At 38.3% G+C, this 19,938-nt stretch overlaps 1 protein-coding gene across 5 annotated transcripts in view; it reads right to left on the bottom strand.

Annotated features, from left to right (window-relative positions):
* The window catches only part of Ahi1 (Abelson helper integration site 1), a 141,471-nt gene that overhangs the window by 56,779 nt on the left and 64,754 nt on the right, over positions 1-19,938 (bottom strand). For all 5 annotated transcript variants that reach the window (XR_004121562.1, XM_031380555.1, XM_031380557.1 and 2 more), the window contains one exon: positions 15,234-15,354. Coding sequence is in view for 4 of the 5 variants with exons in the window: in XM_031380555.1 (XP_031236415.1) it covers positions 15,234-15,354 (121 nt within the window). In the remaining variant the exon portion in view is untranslated. The remainder of the gene's footprint in view (positions 1-15,233; positions 15,355-19,938) is intronic.

Here is a 19,938-nt window from a genome sequence, read left to right as displayed (position 1 = left end):
AAGAAAGAAACCTGATCACTTCCTATTTTCTCAAGTTCAATAGCCATAAATATGGAGAACTCAGTCTCTTGCAAAAGAAGGGGCAGGTATACAAAATAAGCACATATACAATCACACCTATTTCATATCTATATTTCAACATGAATTCCAAGTATTTACTCCCTCTCAGAATGCTAAGGTACTGTTAGCAGCTCTGTTTTTAAATTAGCAGCAACTAGAGGCACCACAGGATTTGAGATACATTGGCTTCGTAAAAGGTCAGCAACGAAATGCAGGATCTCGGGTCTCAACTACTGCTTAGAAATCCCTTGGGCAGACAACTGTGCTCTGTATTGTACACACCACCCAGATTTCTAAACACATCATGAAACAACTAGGATCTCTTAGTAGGATCACTTAGATGACATTTACTAATGTCATCTGCTTAACCAGACCTTTCTCTTCCTGTTGCCAGTGTTCCATGCTAGCTCCTGATAAGTTCCCTGCTGTTGGGCGACCATGACTTCTCTGCTTGCTGGATTCTCCTAGGCTGGGCGAGCCTGGGGGCCAACTGTCATGCTCACTTTGTCTCTGTTCAGAACAGCCCTTCCATAAGCACAGCCTAGGTATTTGCATGGACTCATTTTTAGGTATAAGAAAAATATTTATTTTTGAAAACCAAGAACAGTTTTCATTAGAGTATTTCTGCCAAAAATACAGTACTTCTGAATATACTTTCAAAAAAGATAAGAACTGTTCAAAAGTCATTCTTAAGTTTATTTCTTATGAAAATGTTTTTCAGAGAGAAAAGTACATTGCAATGAGCACACAGCCTACTTGCTGGATGTTTATAACATAGAGCCTTTGACATGACTTTAAAATGCTGACAGTCACCTCGTGCACTCAGTTATCAGTTTCTGAATGTGTCATCACCTTGGCTTTGAGACAGGCAGGCAAGGTGCTGACTAAGAACAACATAAAGAGTGATTCTTTACATTTCATTCAGTTTTCATTCAAGGAAAAAGCTTCCTGAAAATGTACACTTAAAATTCTGGAAAATACAAGTCAACACTTTCTTGATCTTGAGGTGTCTATCCTTACCAGAAGGTCTGGCTCCTAAACCTCATTTCCATTTTTAGTTGACTACTTTCAATAAATGATGGATATTCATTTTTAGAAAACATTACCAGTAACTTTTATGATATCATAGATACTCACTCCTCACCCCAAACTGACTAAACCACAAACTGCAAGAGCTCTGAAGTTCTCTCAGGGAACCCCTGGACTATTTCAGTACAGGTTCTCTCTTCAGCCTGAGGAGAGCAAGTAAGAAAATGTAGGCAGCTCTTTTCCTACCCAAACTTGTAGTAGATACAATTTAAGATGCTTAAAACTAGGCTTTATTCTGTAATAGAACTAGTGAAGAATTACCCTGAGTCATAGGAATTTACAAAGGAAACAAGAATTATTATTTATGAAAACCTGCTTACTTAGTTACAGAAGTACCCACTCTAAGTAAGGTAGTAAATAAAATACTTTAAAAAAATTCCCTTTTGTAGAATCAGAATGGTTGCTACAAACACTGCTGTGAAATGCTGGAAAATGCCAGCTGCACATGGCTGGGAGGGTGAGGTTCATACACTGGCTCTAACTGAAGATGCATCATGGGAGCTGTGAGCAGTGAACGAGTGGCCTGAGGTCAAGGCTGTACTCATTTTCTTAAACAAAACGAAACAAAACAAAACAAAACACACAGTAAGTTTATTATCAGAAAAGAAAGAAAAGAAAAATTTGTCCTAAATTTGAGTACTTTGAAATGAATTCTAATATTACTTTATATGCCTTATATGTGAAAATATGCAAAGTTGTCAACTTCAGTTTAAAACTCTAAAGATAGTAAAATGCAATCAACAGTTGACAGAAAGCATATTAAGACAGTGAGAGTCTTGTTCTCGTGTCAACATGACTCAGCCATTTTACCAGAGCCTTCTTCCTTGCTCCCCTTCACCCCGTCTTTGAGTGAAGCAACGGCCCTATCTCCCTCCCTGGAGGCACAGCGCTAACTCACAGGCACGGAACACTTTGGCCATGGCATGACTATTCAGTCCTCTGCTTTGGGTGAGAGAACAGAAAAGGCTTGGCCACCTAAGTGTTTCAGTCAGTATGCCTACAAAGCTCTCTTCTGAAATAATACCCATGTACCATTTGAGTAAGAACTTAACAGAAGAGATTCCTGAAGTGTAAGCCATTGAACACAGGGTTTTGGCTCCCTTTCTAAAATCACCTGGAAAATGAGAGAACTTTAAAACAAGGCTCACTCATTAGAGTAATTCTGAATATAGTTATACAATGTACTTTTGTAATTTCTACTGTATTGGAAGCCACGGATATTTTGGCATTTAAATATTTTTTTACTTGTATGAACACTACAAGTAAACATTACTTTTCATCACTAATATGAAAAAGGTCACTCAAGGCCATAGCATATGTACAGACTATATCTCTAAATTCTCTTTGCTAACCACTACTAGACTCTCACACTTTGACCTAACTGAGAGAAGGAAGAGAGTAAAAGTCACTGGCCAGAGCCCAGGCTAGTCTTAAACTCTCTCCCAGTCTTCAACTCCTGATCCTCCTGCCTCAGCCCCCTGAGCGTAGAATTTACAGACACTTTCTTTTAGTAATAGTATCAGAGTCATATTGATAAAAGATCCTAAACTCTTAACTAAGGAAGTTTGTTCCTAAGAGCATTACTCACCTCCAGTTAAAAACCACCGATTCTTTACCACATGATTTCCTTGGGATCAGACACAGACTTAAGTAGAAGCAGACAGAAGAGAATTGGACTCTCCACAGTACCCACACCACACACAGTTTGAAAACTAAGGTTTGAGTTCCTAAGTCACAGGAGTGATATTTCATGTACTCAAAAGTCACATGAGGCTCAGGGGCTACAATAATGAATGGGCTGTGCACAACTGGAGCTTAGGAAAGATGCCTGGGGTAAGTGTAAGACATCAGACAGTCACTGCTGCCTGAGTTTTATTTAAAGTCATGTGGTTACCCAAGATGTCAGCACATGAGAGAAAGAGTGGAGCTGTGGAGGAAGAGTCTATTGAAGCATGTCAGGAACCAGGAAGCATCTAGCATAAGCAAAGAAAGAGGACTGACTCACAAGATAAGAAAAAAAAACAAGAGAGTTTGGTGTCCCGGAAACCCTGCAGTAGGAAGTAACCAGATGCATTCAAAGCTGGTGATCGGTCAAGTAAGATGAGGAGAGCTGGCCACTGGCGTTAGCAGCCCAGGGCCACTGGCATAGCAGTCCCAGGGCCATCAGGGCCACTGGCGTTAGCAGCCCAGGGCCACTGGCGTGAGCAGCCCCAGGGCCACTGGCATGAGCAGTCCCAGGGCCCCCAGGGCCACTGGCGTTAGCAGCCCAGGGCCACTGGCGTTAGCAGTCCCAGGGCCACTGGCCAGCTTGAAAAGAATACATTAGAAATGTTAAACTTTTATACAATGGGAAATGACTACAAATATCTAGGGACAGACATTCCTTGGGAGTGTGAGAGGTCGCTTGTGTGGATGTCATCCTTGCTATGATAAAAGCTATGAACATGTAACCAACACATCTGTTGGAAGTCAAACTGAAAGAAACCTGGGATAAATAAAGCTTTGAAGGTTAAAAAAAAAAAAGCCAAATAGGATGCAAGCCCTAAATAACAGAGGGTTTGCCCAGCACTAACACAAGCCAGAGGTAGAACCGGGCTCCAAAAGTAACACTGCAAGAGTGAAGGCTGCTAGTGTACAGCCCCGTCCCAGCTGTTGTCAGTCTGGCAAGTGTCCTGACATACTTTTCCTGTTTATCCTAAATATAAACTGCACATTGTCCTAGCCACAAATGTAAAGTTTTAATAAGTATGCATGGGTAAATGAATTAGTGAGATTACAGTTGTTCACACAATAGAAGAGGCAAGTCATACAACTAGTCCTTCATCTTTAGAAATTTACAACAATCTATATACACTGTCAGCTTGTTTGTTTGTGACAGTGTCTGGCTGTGTACAACATAAGGGTCTTGAAATCTTGCTTCTCCTATCTCAGCCTTTCTATTAGTAGTAGTGTTTATTTCATGTTTTTACACTATACTATGGTTTTCAGAACAGCTTATATATTTCAAAAGTATTTATATATCCAAAAGAAATGTAGACAATTAACTTGGGAGGTGGCTCATAGAACAACAAAGAGTGAGACTGAATGCTTTGCTTGACATTTCTAACTCTTGTATCAAGTTTGAAGAAGAGGACTTTATAAGTTACTCTTTCTCTGAGATGAATGCATTCCCAAATTATCACAGCTAATGAACCAAATTCTTACCCTCACCTAATGTCTGTGCCACCCTCTAAGCAGAACCATTGTTCATTGAAACAGTTGGTGAATGACTTTATGGACAGACCATCTTAATACCTACACCATTTCTTAAATGAATGTAACCTGTTCTCTGTGGGCTGAGAATGAAGACAATCACTCAAGTCAATTAGCTTTGACCACAGCAGGAAGTCTGTATCCAAAAATCGAGCCTACAATTCATTCCTTGGAGCAGCAGAACTGTCAACTCTCAGCTTAGCTACGATGGAGGTAAAATCCTTTGGTGATGTGAGGGTCACTGAAGTACAGCCTTATTACAATGAAATCCAATATCTAAAAATTTTTCTTATTTTGGGCTTGTACCACAGTAAAAGCCAAGATTTTAAACACTTCTAAATACAAAACAAACAAACAAACAGAAAGACTTTATATATTTATGTTCATTTAAGAAAATACTAGTAGTGATGTATTATTTTGAAATATACAGTTAACATGTCTGGAGTTATTTAAAATTTATATTGAGAAAAACGTATGTATTTTCAGTATTGCTATAGACAGGCATCTACAAAAGACTGTTAAATTGATTGTTGTTTTATATCAAACAACTTTTATGATACTAATTTTTATTATTATAACATTTTATAAATTTTAAGGAATATGACAAAAATATATTGTAGGCATTGAAGGGGGGTCTCTGGGAGAAGGTAGGGTATAAAAGGGAAACAAGAATGTGATTTAATTCTATTTACTTAAAACATGTTTTTAAATGTTAACTAATTCAGATAAATTGAAATCATGTAACTTTTCTCATCATAATGTAATAAAAGTTAAAAAAAAAAGAAATTACCAACAAATAAAGAAAAGCCATTGGCATGAAGAAAAACACAGAAGCAAATAAAAACAACTAATGTCAGGAAACCTCTGAGCAGAAACTTTGGAAGCCTTGGGAAGATGTAATGGCACCCATGGCACAGAACTATGACAAGTTCTCAGAGAGAACGGGGAGCCAGCCCATTAGCTGTGAGAGGCAGAACACAGAACGAGAGAACTCTGAGGAAGGTTAACTACAGAAAAGCTGGGAGATGTCAAAGGTGAATCAAAAGTTTTCCAGGAAGACTGGCAGCGCAGTAACGAGTCCATAGGACGAGTCACAGAAGCTCTGAGGACCTTACGCCCACTCATAGCAACACTGTCACACTCATGGAAATCAGTATCCTGCTACACAACTGTGAGACCCAACATCATCTGTCAGACTGGATGTTATATTTATTTCTGTCACATACATAATAGCTCTGTTCTACCTGTTCCAGCCTTCCAATTTTACATTTGAACTTCCTGTTCATGATGTTATAGGCAGATAATTCCACAAATCTTCAGAATATAAATAGGGCAAATCAAGAAATAGTTAACACACCAACTGGAAAGCTTTACAAAAGGTAGGTATCAGAGTATCATAAAGTTTGAATTCACTACTCCTTACATATCCTACTATTTTGGAACCCTCAACCAGAGATCAGCATGGTTTCTAGCTCTGAGTGTCGCCAGTGTTCTCAGCAAGAGCACTGTGGACAATTCAGGCAGGTCAGCTACCTGGAGTGGCAGGGACGCTGTCATGCATTCCGGAATGTCTCACTGTGTCCTGTGCATCTATCCCTGATGCTGAGATAGCAGCCCCAAACATCTCCAGATATCTTTAAATGTCCTGGGGCAAGATAATTCACCTCCTGCTGAGAATCACTAGCATTTAGTTTTCTAGTCCTTTTCCTCTGTCTTAGCAGAGAATTTCAAGCAGAATTCTAAGACATATGTGATAAAAATAAATGTTGCAATTACGTACACTTCTAAAAAATTGAATTCTCACTTTGGTTATGTAGGGTTAGAAAGTTTTCATGGTCATTAGTCAAACAGACCTTATTTAAAGTTTTCCTACGGCTTAAACTTTCCAGTTACATGCTTTTATTTTTCATTGGCTGCATACCACTGGGCAAACACTGCAATATATTTTGAAGGTTCTTGAAGAGAAGAAACACTGCCAGACAAAGAAATGGCTGAGAAATAAGAGTTTAGAGTAAATTTCTTATTTTGAACAAATGGGGGGAAGGTTCAAAGTTGTAAGGCTGAAACCATATGTACCTTACAATATTGAATAAAACGACTTTCCTTATAACATAATTGGCTAGGAAAAAATGGGCAGACCCAACACTCATTTGAATCTCCTGATTAGATAAGAAAGGTTTGCATTCATGATCTATCTCCTGGAAACACTGGGATGAATTTAATGATTCATGGGGATCACCATGCACAGGTTGGCAAAAATGTTATTAATTTATAATATATTGTATATGTCATTTCTTAGTTTTATCAGCAGAGTTAAAATAATTAATGAACTCTAATGCTATTATTAAAATTAATCTCTATTATAAATGGAGGCTAAATCTGAATACTTAACTAGTAGATGAACACCAACTGCTGGATACTTACTTAAATACTCTTCTGGGAAGTGAAACGGTAACTCACACTCGTAATGTACAGCTCAAACTCCAGTTCCAGGGATTCCAAATACAAAGGAAAGTCTAACAAGTGAAGTCTCAGTGCTTGGGGAGGGGAATACAAACAATGACCCACTGGAGGACAAATCCAAGCAGTTACCAGAAAAATGCAGATGTGAAACCTGTCATCCTTGGACCTCTAGTGTTGACTGCTGATCAGAAACAGGAAAAGAAGGATGTGAACATTAGCTTTGGAAGTGATTCTTGATCTCTGCTAGATTTGAGAGATGACAGAATTTAAACGACTAAATTCATTTATTTTCATTAGGCGGCATGAGCAGCTGTTTCACACATACATATATTCATCCTGACTTCATTTTTATAACTTAAAAAATACTACTAGTTATTTATGAACTACTATTGTTGTATTAATGCTAGAAAATTAAAATAGTACCCCACTACATTTTATCAATCATAATTACTGATTTGTAATTGATTTCACCTTGCATGCTACCATAGTGAATCTCTAGACTCATCCCTGAGCAGCAAGGAAACCAGGCTTGCTAGCCTCCATTTCCGTTATGAGCATCTTCACAGGCTGTCCCTGCTCTTCAGGATTAAGGCTCTTCTCTTTTAATATGCACTAACTTTAAAAAAACTCAGTTCAGAAATCACTGAATATTCAAATATTTCTTGTCTTTCTCTAACAACAACAAAACCTCCTGACTCTCTGAAGGTAAGCTCCAAAATCTTATCATTTTAAGGCATGGAGAATAAAACTCAGGGCTTCAAGCATGCCAACCACGCCAGCCACGCATGGTCAGCTACCAAGTCACCCCAGATGTTTAGTTTTTTTCCTTAATAGTCGCAACATTCATTATTATTTATCCTTTTATTGTGTGTGAATTTCTCATCATATACCCCAATCCCACTCATCTCTCAGTCCATTGATATCTGCCCTTCACCCTTGTAACTTGCCCCCCAAAACTAAAACTAAAACTAAAACCAAAGAGACTGCACTGTGTCAGTGTGTCCCACAGCACACCCTTTTGTCCACACTCTTTCCTTGGTTATGTTTATTGCAGTGAGTCAGTGGCCTGGTTCCAGACCTCTGGCTTCTTCTAAGCTATCAGTACTGGATCCTCACCAGGCTCCTCTCTCACATCTTGCTGTGATCTGCCCTGTGTCATGGAGATCCTGCAGCTTTGGAGCTGCAGGACCAGTTTCTTCATGCATAACAGTTCATAGATGGAGTAGATAATGACACGGGCCAACTCAAAGCCCTGGATCTGGGTTTGGATGGTCGCTAGGCTACCCATACAACCAGAGCCAGCTCTCCAGCACTGCCTGGACTGTCTCACTCAATGCCAAAGCTAACAATGGGCAGGGCCGGCTCACCTGCGCTCACACTACCAGGGAAGCTCTACTGTGCTGCCCAGGCCAGGTGCAGGGCAAGCTCTCCTGAGTGCTGCGGCCAGCAAAGGGTGGGGATGGCAGGGTGGGCATCTCTCCTTGCCCACACCACCACATGGCAGGCTAGGGAGCTTTAGATTTTCATCTCAACAACCAGCACCAGCATACTGTTTGGCTAACTGTAAGCTGTTTAGAAGAAGGAAAAATAGTTTAGTGACTTACTGAGCAAGAAAGGCAGAATTAGAAAAGTGATATTAATTCCTAATCTGAAACTGCCTCTTCTACATATTATTGCCTCTATTAGGCAACAAATGCAACAGAAGTTTAATAATAACCAAATGCCTTTCTCCTGTTTTGATGCTACCTAATATAGAAGGACACTTTCTTTTTTTTTTTTTTTTAGAAGGACACTTTCTTAAGAGGCTACAGAGCTGGGTCATGAGAAGCAATCTGTGTTCTTCTTCATGCTTCTTGAGTTGTTGTTTCTGAAGACAGTAAACCCAGGGGATGCTAGCAAAGAGTGTTTTGTTGAGTGGGTGTTTCATCATCGGTGGGGCAAAGGGTGACCCTGCCAACCCATGTACTCGTAACACAGATTTTTCACATGTTACCTTGGTTTTTAAGTCTGTTTTGATCTTAACATTCCAAAGATGGCCTCAAGTTGGCACTTAAATAGAAACCTAAAGTCTCAACAGTCAAGTGAGCTCTAGTGAATGGAGACATTATTTTGGAGATGCCCTTGATGGCTCCTCCTCACGGTGCCCTCTGCTTCTCAACACCGTGTGTTCACTGAAGGCCCTTCACACACTTTCTCTCTTTAACAGCTTCCTGAGCCAGGCCTTAAATAAGATCGCCTCCATTACTTTGGCCACAATGATTTCAAAATGAGGATGGGGAAGTCTCGAATAACTTCATGCTATTTAATCTCAAGACATTTTGCATATTTTAAAGGCAAAAGTATTCTTATGACCCAAACAATGCTCTGAAGTGAGAACTGCAGGTGCTCCTAGCTAGAGAGGAAGGCAACTACCTAGGCAAAGGGAACTAGGAATCAGATCAAAGACACCAAAGGCCAAGGCTTTGCCACCATCATGTAGGTGTTGAATTCAGAAAAGTATTTTTTTAAAAAATTAAAGTCTTTCTTTCAAAAATCATACATTAAAAGCATTTGATTCTTTCAATACACTAAAGTGCAATTAAAGATATCTGTTTACAGAAAAAACCAGTTAATTCTGGAGATTATCTTTGATCTATGACAATTAACTAATTTTTTTTTCATTTATCTTACCACTGAATTGAAATTTTGGAATTTTGAAAAGTCTGAAATCAGAATTCAATAGACACTCTTTTTCAATTAACAGTTTAAAGCTCGTTAAGTAACACTAGCGAAGGCTGCGCCAACTCTGATGGCTGAGGGAAGTCTTTGAAGCTTAATTTACTTTCCTTACAATGGAAACCCCCTTTTAACATCAGCTGTGTTAATTGAGTCATTCTATTTCCTAATTTTTGCCAAAATGTATTTTTCCTTTGAAACACAAGAATCATCATGTTTCCAGCATAGATGTAATACAAACTCAAGTTTATAATTAAAAAGATATGAAGATTAAATGAATAAAGTCACTTTATCTTGCTTGACCTATCTATTTAATCTGAATTACATTTAATTTAGAGAAATGATATGAAAAAATACACAATACATAAAACATTCTCTTTGAACAATAACTTGTAAAGATGATAAAAACACTGCCCTGCCAGCTGTGAAAAATTTTGACATTTTGCCCCATCTACTCATAAGAGAGAGTAGATTATTAAATAATCTATTAATAAATAATCCACATTAGGGTCTAGCTATGTGGTTCAGCCTGGTCTTAAAAGTTGAGGGCTGTGGTATTCCTTCTGCCTCCGCCTTTGGAGTGAGTGGGATAGGTATAGAGCACCATGTCTAGTGTCATCCTTTTTAAAAAAGACTTACGGAAGTGGCTGAATGGGTCCTAGGCTTAAACCGAATAACACAGAATAGAATTTCACTCTCAGGAGCCTGTTGATTTCACTAGAGACCAAATACCATATTACACTAGAATGTGGACTTAAAAAAACCCTAATAAATGACAAGCACAAATCTATATAAGACCAAAGAAAGTGTGAGTTCACTGATAATCAAGAATTAAGATGTCTTCCTTGAAACTTGTTTCAGAAACTACACTTTCCCAAATGACAGTTACATATTCCAGTTACTATTTAGAAAAACCTCGCAAAGTAAAGCGACTGTGAGCCATTGGCTGAGAGGCGGCTCTAAGTGCCGCCTCTCCCAGACCCTGGACAGAGACAACTTGGCCAACCATACCTGTGTCTTCCTTAGGGACTGGTGTCTGAATGGTGAGCATAAGGCACTGCGTCTCCTGCAGGCCTCCTGGCTTCTCAGACTCACTGGCAGTTCACTGAAGGACACAAGGGTCAAGCTCTTGGAGGATTTAAATGATTTTATTCAGTATGACTCATGTGTAACTGCTACAGAATTGTTGGGAGCAAATGAAGATACATATGAAACATTTACGTGCTTATGTAAACACCAATTGGTATCACTTGGTATTTCCTCACTACACTGAAGAATGGCATTTTCCAGCTTACGTCTGTGACTCTCTGGGTCTCCGCAGTGTCTGCTGTTATGCCCCCTTTCCATCTCTAAATCTGTTCATGTGGATCTTCTCCATCTTTTAGTCTAGTTGGCTAAAGGTTTGTCAATGTTAATAACTTTCTCAAACAACCAACTCTGTTCCATTGATTATTGACGTTGTTGTTGTTTTGTTGTTTTGTCTATTTTACTGATTCATCCCTGCATTTCATTACTTCTTGTAATCTACTACTTTTGGGCATTATTTCGTCTTTTTTTTTGTTCTAGAGCTTTCAGGAGTGCTGGTAACTTACTAATATGAAATCTCTCCAATTTTTGAAAGCAATTTTGAGATATAGTATAGCTTGCTCAATGTCTCATAAAGCATCTATATGAACTGTAACTTGTAATTTTACCCCAAATGTTAAAACTAGAATTACATTTTTAAAAAATTCCTTGATACAGTTTTAATTAAAAAAAAAAACCTCAGCTTATTTATTTTTTCATTATCAAGGAGCTAGAGTAATAGCTTAGCGAGTACCAAAACAAACTCCCTGGAGTGCTTTCCCTCTCCAGCTGTCTCACACAGATAGCAGGAATACTTCTTAAAGTCATATTTTATCTCATAAGATATGGTATACCTTTCATACTCATACTTGGGGTAACTCTACTCCATACAGATAATTCCAAATGAGCTCCTAGGCTGAGTCCACTAAGACAGACCACAACCTGTGGCTGCCAGCATCTGAGGTGGGTGGGCTGCTGGGACTCAGAGGGGATGCTCGGCAGAGGGAGGAAGGTGAGGAGGCAGGGTCTGCCTGCATGTGCAGTCTGAGTAGCCTCTTAACTACTTTCTGCAACTGCTTTCCCGTGCCAGTCTTTCAGTCTGCACTTTCAGAATGCCCCACTCTGACTTCATCCCATGCTGAGCTTCCACTTCGTGAAGGCAGGGGCTGTAGTGCATGTCTTTGAGAGGTCACAGCAAACAAATCACTTACAACAATTTTACAGTAATTAAAGAAGTGTTTTCTAAACTTTGAGGATTATAAACCACTTAATAAAGAAATCCTTAATGCAGCCCCAATTTTCTAGAACTTGCTTTGACTAAATAAGGTTAAAATAAACTCACTTCAGAGTATAGACCCAGCATGTAAATACACTTATATATAGTCTACTATGGAAATTCTCTCTGCATGAATCCCAGTGGGCTCATCCATTACAGCTCTGAACAAATAGCTTTTCCCTATACTAAACATTACAGGGTCTACAAAATTTATGTGGGTTTTCAGTTAAGACTTTCTATTCATGTGTGTGTAATATGTATGTGTATACAGAAACATTTTAAGACTTATTTCACTTCAGAGCATGTGTGACTTTGTGTGTTTATATGTGGGAATACGTACTTCTGGATGGCAGGAACCTGCAGAGTTCGGACCGGAGCAGTGGACCCCTGGAAGCTGGAGTTACTGGGGGTTGTGAGCTTCCTCTCCTGGACTTCAGAAACTGGACTCAGGTTTTTTTCAAGAGCAGTATTCACTCTCGAGCACTAAGCCCTCTTTCCAATCCCCAAGATTTCTACTTTAAACATTATATGTACATAGGTTTTTTTTTTTTTTTGTGCTCCTATGTAAATCCTAACAGATTCATTTATTTTGTAAATATACAAATCCTAACAGATTTGTATAATTAAGAACACTTACTTATCCATATTTAAAGCTTATTTGAACATGAGACAAATACTGTAATTTTTCTAAAATATTAATTCTTTAAGAATGGTATACAATGTATTTTGACCCTATTCACCAAAACTCCCTACCCATCTCTTCCTAGATACACCCCAGAATTATAGAATTTTCATACAGAAACCAAATGCCAATTGTCTGTAGGGTTGAAAAAATCTAAAGCATGAAGAATTCACTCAAGACTCTACAGTCCTCTGTAAGTGGGTTACACTGGAGCAGACTCTACAGTCCTCTGTAAGTGGGTTACACTGGAGCAGACTCTACAGTCCTCTGTAAGTGGGTTACACTGGAGCAGCGGCTACACTGGAGCAGCGGCTACACTGGAGCAGCGGCTCACCTGGCTGGGAGTGAGGATTTCTTCCACAAACACTAACTTTTTAATGAAAAATAATTAGTGGTCAATTTACAGCTAATCACATTTTTATTTTGTAATACACACATACACACACACACACACACACACACACACACACACACACACACAAACACACACACAATATATATATATATGTGAACTTTGTATGAAGGATCTGACCTAAAATAAAGTCAAGCACATTAATGACCGAAGCAGTAACCACATAGAAAGTGGTTACACTATCTATCTTACTGGTTGACAGATGTTACTTCTCAAATTGATAGTAATTAAGGTACATAATAATGCAACTAGACATTCAACTTCTATGCCTTTGAAACAACTGAAAAGTTTCTTCCCAGAAACTCAGCAGAAAAATGATAGGGCATGATAGACACATGCGGTTCCTTCCTTTCTAGTCACTGAAGGTGACCCCTAGAGGCCAGCCAAGCATGTCTGTGGGGCACAAAGAGTAAGTCTGCTGGCCATTACATGACACACATTCCACAAGCAACAGTGATTGATTGCTGTTGGTGTTGTAAGCTCTGCGGCACATCTGCAGTGTTAGAAATCTAAAACCTCTAAGATGCGGGACAACATAGTTCCTACCGTGATTTCACACTACAACTCCAAGTATTTTCTTTTTTTTTCTTTGGTTTTTGGAGCCAGGGTTTCTCTGTGTAGCCCTGGCTGTCCTGGAACTCACTCTGTAGACCAGGCTAGCCTTGAACTCAGAAATCCACCTGCCTCTGCCTCCCAAGTGCTGGGATTAAAGGCGTGCGCCACCATTGCAACTCCAAGTATTTTCAAACTTTGCATACAAGCATGTTTATAATGTAAATGTCAAATTTATATAGTACCTTACTCTTACAAAATATTTTCATGTCACCTCAACGTAAGAGCTACCCCAACAAACACCATTTCCACTTCTGAAATAAAAATTAATAAAGGTACAACCATGAGTGTTTATAAGATGTCTAAATCCAAGCATCTCTTCCCTAAGGTATATAATTTATACAGAGATTAACATAACTTCTTTAACAATGAATTCCAAATCCTTTCACAACGGAAAAGTGATATGTTCCCCACATTTTAAAGCAAAGTGTGTTGATCTCTTCAAGCTAAAATTGTAATAATCTCTTCATCACAGATAAGTATTTTGTGATTTTTCAGTTCTGGATTAAATAATTTGGTAGTATATAGATTGCTGTAAAAAGTAGTGGCTGAACAGGAACAGTCATCTTGCTTTCTTTTTTTAATTGGTTATTTTATTTATTTACATTTCAAATGTTATCCCCTTTCCCTGTTTCTTCTCTGCAAACCTCTCGCCCCAGGCTCTCTTCCCCTTGCTTCTATGAGGGTGTTCTGCCACCCACTCACCCACTCCCATCTCACCACCCTGGGAATCGAGTCTCAACAGAACCAAGGGCCTCCCCTCCTATCAATGCCCAACAAAGCCATCCTCTGCTAGATATGCAGCTGGAGCCATGAGTCCCTCCATGTGTACTCTTTGGTTGGTAGTTTAGTCCCTAGGAGCTCTGGGGGTGGGGGGTCCTGGTTGGTTGATATTGTTGTTCTTCCTATGGGGTTGTAAATCCCTTCTGCTCCTTCAGTCCTTCCCCTAATTCCTCCATTGTCACTTTCAATATAAAGATTATTATTTCTCATAGATATTTTAACTTTAATATCCTTTGAAAACCTTGTTCAAGCCCATTTAAAATGCTAGTCTAAATTTGCAGCTATATAATTTATTTCTATTCAGTGATTAATGTGGATTTTTAAACTAAGCTTTTTATATTTTCTCCCTTTTTTTTATTTTTTTTTATTTTACAATATCTCCCATGGAAGGAGTCGTATTTTCTCTTAACTTGCTAACTTGAAGGGCTGGGATATCACCTCAGGTTATAGTCATTTTTACCCACCAAAAGCCATACTGTTTTGGCTTTAGATAAAATTTAAAAACAGTTAAAAATAAATTACCCATAAGCCATGGCTACTCTATTCATCTGAAAAACTCATTTTTCATATTGTACATGTTTAGGTCTCCTGGTTTTGAAGTTTTCAATAATCTCTTTAACAGGATATAAGGTAATTAATGTTAACATTAGCAAATCTGAACTTGCACATCATTTCTATGACTTAAGAGATGCCGGGATAGATTGGCCAGGCGTGAAGACCCAGCATTAGGTCAGCACTGTCATATTTCTGAAGAGAAATAACTACATTCATAAAATTAGCATGGAACACTTAAAAGAATGTTCAGCAACAAGAAAGCTGCTCACCCGTCTGAGGGAGTCCAAACTGATGTATAATCTCATCAGTGGTCAGCACGAACGACTGTTTCACCCTTGGCTTCTTTGCAGGGCCTGGTGGTGGCGAAGTCATTGAGAGATTTTTGTTGACCTGCAATAAAAAGGCAAATCAGAAAGTACCAGAGACTTCCCAAGTCACAAACACAAGAACTGGATGAGAACTATTTGCTGACTATCCAAACCAGGACATGTGACAGGTCAAGGGGAATGGTAGCAAGTCAAGTGGTTAGTTTCTTATGGCTGGAACACAGGACAAGCTTTTTATTAAAGATTCAATGACTAGCAAAGTAATTTACCTTTCTAAACTATTTATTTTTTGAGTTAATACCATGTAATGATTTAAAAAACAGAGGTCTTAAGATTCAAAGAAATGTAAATATATAAATGACTCGTTGATTGCTTTCAATAAAGAAAGTCAAATGTCTCCTACCCACATTTCCTTGTATCTTAGTAAGATCAGCAGCAAAGTCAATTTAGAGATGAAAACACCTGTGCTCCTCATGTGTCTATGTATCATGGTGATAAAATGTGACACACAACAATTTCATTTTCATGGAGAAAGTTTTTATGGCACAAAAATCTTTTTCTTAAAGACTAAATACAGAATGACTATTTAAAAATGATAAACATAAGCAAAATTTCTATAAGTAAATATAATATTCTATAACAGGTAAAACATACCATGCGTGATTCAAGCATAATAATTCCAAGAAGTGAAATGTATAATAGATGCATTTTCATTAGAAATAGTTCACTAAAACAGTTAAAAAGTTTATTAGTAAATTTATCTTAGAAATTAGAATTAATTTCTTGAAAAATCTAGTCTTGTTCATTATGAATAATTCATTCAATCTTTTTCTTCTTTTAAGAATCACAAAATTTGGTCTTTTTTATTCTTACAAATTGAGATAGTCTGATTTTAAAAATTCACTGCAAATAGTCCATCAATTAAAGATAACATATTATAAGCATTAGTATATGAAACTGTCATTCTTTTTGTTTTACTTTCATTCTTTCATTTACTTTGCTTTAAATAATCAAAACCACAAAGAACTTCACTAGGAGTGCCACTACGTTAGTGTTTAAAGCTTATGTGCTCTGTAAAGAACAGTGGTGAGCTGTAGTTACATGTTCTTTATGTCTCATTAGTTACATAGTCATAAATGCTTCTGTTTTTTAAATGATGATTATGTATCTTAGATTCACTTCTTTTCTTGGACCAAAGAGCTTTAGCAGATTTGGAGAAAAGGTAATTAAGACCATACAGTAATACAGCTCTAAAATACCAATTATTATACTATCTCATAAAACTTAAAAAAAAAAAAACCCACACCTTTTCGTGGGTATAATTATGGGAATCAAATCTGAACTTTACACATGCTAGGCAAGTGCCTACCCAACAGCTATATTCCCAGCCAAAAAATTCTTCAAAATAATTAGAAGGAGTTAAAACCACATCAGTGTTAACTTATTACCAAACCTGAAAAATTCTCAGGATCCATTATTAAGCTTTGGCCAAAATTAATATACTATAACTATATGTTACTAAAATAACAAAGAAAACCGTTGAGCTTCATTATTCATCTATAAATGGGAATCTCAATGAAGGTCCTGACTATGCTTTATCAAGAAAGTGCCAATAAAGCTGATAGGAAGTTTTAATATTCTATTTACATGTTGACTATCAAGTATTGGACAATGTAGTACAGATATTAAATAGTGCTGGTGGTATTGTTCAAAGACAGGGCTTTTGCCTGTATTATAAAATAACCCAAATATTTCTGTTTGCAAAAATAAACTATAAAGAATGATGCCAATGTAATATTAGGTATTAGCGTTATCTATCAGGAAATCAGGCAAACCTAATGTAGATGATGCAGTAAGTAGTTTTCTGCTTTTAGCAGAAATTGTAATACAAAAGACACATAACTTGTCTATTTAATTACCTTCTTGTTGGAGCCTTTGTCATTTTTGCTTTTGTATTCTTGAAAATTATTTTCAAACATGCTAAGCAATGTATTTAAAGTGTGGTGTAAATGAACAGGTGTATACAAGGATATAATTACAGGATTCTATGCCTCTATCTATGCCATGGTTATGATATACCCATCTTTCATGTCTTCCTCTTTAAAGCTTTATCTATGCTAAAACAAAGGCAAATAGCAGACAGTTACAACAGAGGCTTTGAGGCCTCTGCTCAAACATAAGACTCAACACACTTCTTAAAATAAGTTAATGTTGTGTGTAGGGAGGAGAACAATAATTCCATGTTTTCCCTAGGAAACTGTTCTGACTCTGATCTTTCTGACATCTTTTTTGGCTACTATTCAAATGTCGATGAAGTCAGGAGGAGCAATGGCACAGAGTAGGGAACGAACCTTCTACGATTTGACGTAACTATCAGTTGTTATTAGTGGGGATTGGAAAGAGTAGAAGTCAAAAGATTTTCAAAATGATCGGACACATATTTAGAATTTCATCTAGAGGAAGAAAAATAATAATAACCATTAAATAGAGTGGAGCAATGTGTGTTTTTGAAATGTATGCTGTGGAAAAGGGTTGCTCAATAACTTTACAACAACAGAACGGTTGGCTAAGACGGTCTGCCCCATACCAATCTACCCTCTTTTCACAACACATTTTTCTGCTTGCTTCATGCAAAAAACCACAGTTTGCTAAGGTCAGTTTAATACTTCCATACTGGAGAAACCTAAGAGCACAGAAATTTGAATGAAATTTATAATAAGGAAAAAGAAAAAATATTACCAAGAATTTGTGCCAAGTTAGTTCCAAGACTGTTCTTCTGTTCTTTCTGGCTATGAGAAGCACCATACAGAAATGCAAGCACTAACTTCCCAGGACTCGGTTAATTCTCTTGTTAAAACTCTTACTGCTCTGAACATAACACTGAATGTGAAAGATTAAACAAGCTAATAATTAATTCCTCTTTTAGTAATTAAAATGAGAAACCTCTGGGGGAGAGATCACATCCACTTTCATTCATATTTACAAGTCTAATCATGGCAGCCGATTGTAGATCAGATGGTACTCTCACCAGAACTACAAGTTTATGGCTTTTCAACTTTTGGTGATTCCATTACAAGCTCAAGCTCCTGAATTTCCAAGACATTTTTCTACATCAGGTCATCCAGTCTGAGAATATCCATGCTGGTCTGGTTTGCAGGAGAATGAAAAGTGTAAAAGGAGAAGTTTATAGTATTTGATCTAAGGACTCGGACACTTTCTTGATAAGCCAGGACAGAGGAACAGCAGTATTAACTTAGTGAAAGGTTTTACATTAGCAGAGTGTCAGGGATCCTTCCTCTGGAAGCGCTCAACCCACTTGATACATTATTAAATCAAGAATTCAAATGCAGAGCAGTCAGGGAGAAGCTTTTTTTTTTTTTTTTTTTTTTTTTTTTTTTAAATAAAAAAAAAATAGTATTTAATCAGGACTGTTTAAGCCTGTAACGGATACTAAGGATTTGTGGTTCATAGATTTCTGATATGATTCTCCTACATGAAGTTCAAAATCAAAATTAGTCTGGCTCAAAGCAACACTGTAGCAATCTGCCCCCAGGTAAAGCAGTGTACCTCCAGGCCCCCTGGCCTTCTCCAGGCCTTCATCTCCTGTCTGTCTTGGCAGTCTGTCCTTTATCTTGGCCCGAATCCCTTACCTCTAATCCTCTGAACCTCCTCTACCTGCCTTTCTTTCAGTGCCACAAGAGGTGGTTCTGCTCAAGTGAACACTTCAGGTTCTCACAGGACTCACAAAGGCTCGTCCAAACTCTATTTAGAAACTCTCTACATAAACCCCTCTATGTAGCCCAAAATATCAGTAAATCAAAAATAGTTCTCCCTCCACCTTAGGAACTCCCTCAAACTTCACTAAAAGATAAGTTCTTTGAAAAACAACACAGAATGCAAGGCCTCGGCTCTTCTCACCAGAGCTTGTCTCCACATGATGCTAGAATGAGCAGCTGAGTCCAGCACTGCTCAGGCCACTCCCCTGCTGTCCCTCCAGCCTGCCCATTCTTCACAGTGTCTTTCATAGGATGCATCAGTGTCCTCTTCCCTCCCTTAGATTCACCTCACCTCCCAGAGGGCTCTGGGCAGGACCACCTCACCTCTCAGGGTGCTCTGGGCAGGACCTCTTAAGCCATCACCTCCTGTGCTCTCTCAGTCCCTGTTTCTTAAATCTACAAGCATCTGTCTCTTGGTCATTGAGTACAGAAGTGACTCAGTCTTTTCCTAGGAAGCACAGGTACTCTCTCTTAGTGGACCAGGCCAAAATGCTTGACTCACCCCACACTGCTCCTGACCTGTGCTTGGGGACCACCAACTACCACCACAGTAGGTCCTCCACCCAAGCCAGCCTCCCACATATCTTCAGATCAATAAGGATTAATTGGTTCTTTTCTAGTTTCCAAAAGTCAGAAAGAAGTTATATTTTTAGAGTTTTATTTCTTTTTTTAGAGTTTTATTTCTTTTCTTTTAATGGATTTATTTATTTACATTTCAAATGCCATCCCCTTTCCTAGTTTCCCTTCCCAAAATCCCCATCCAATCCTCCTCCCTGTGCTTCTATGAGGGTGTGTCCCCCTCCTACCCACCCCCTCCCCCTCCCCCTGCTTCTATGATGGTGTTCCCCCCTTCTACCCATCCACCCCCTCCC

This window comes from Mastomys coucha, unplaced genomic scaffold, assembly GCF_008632895.1.
Source record: "Mastomys coucha isolate ucsf_1 unplaced genomic scaffold, UCSF_Mcou_1 pScaffold2, whole genome shotgun sequence".
In the NCBI taxonomy this organism is placed as follows: Eukaryota; Metazoa; Chordata; class Mammalia; order Rodentia; family Muridae; genus Mastomys; species Mastomys coucha.
This window is presented reverse-complemented; position numbering and strand designations above follow the sequence as displayed.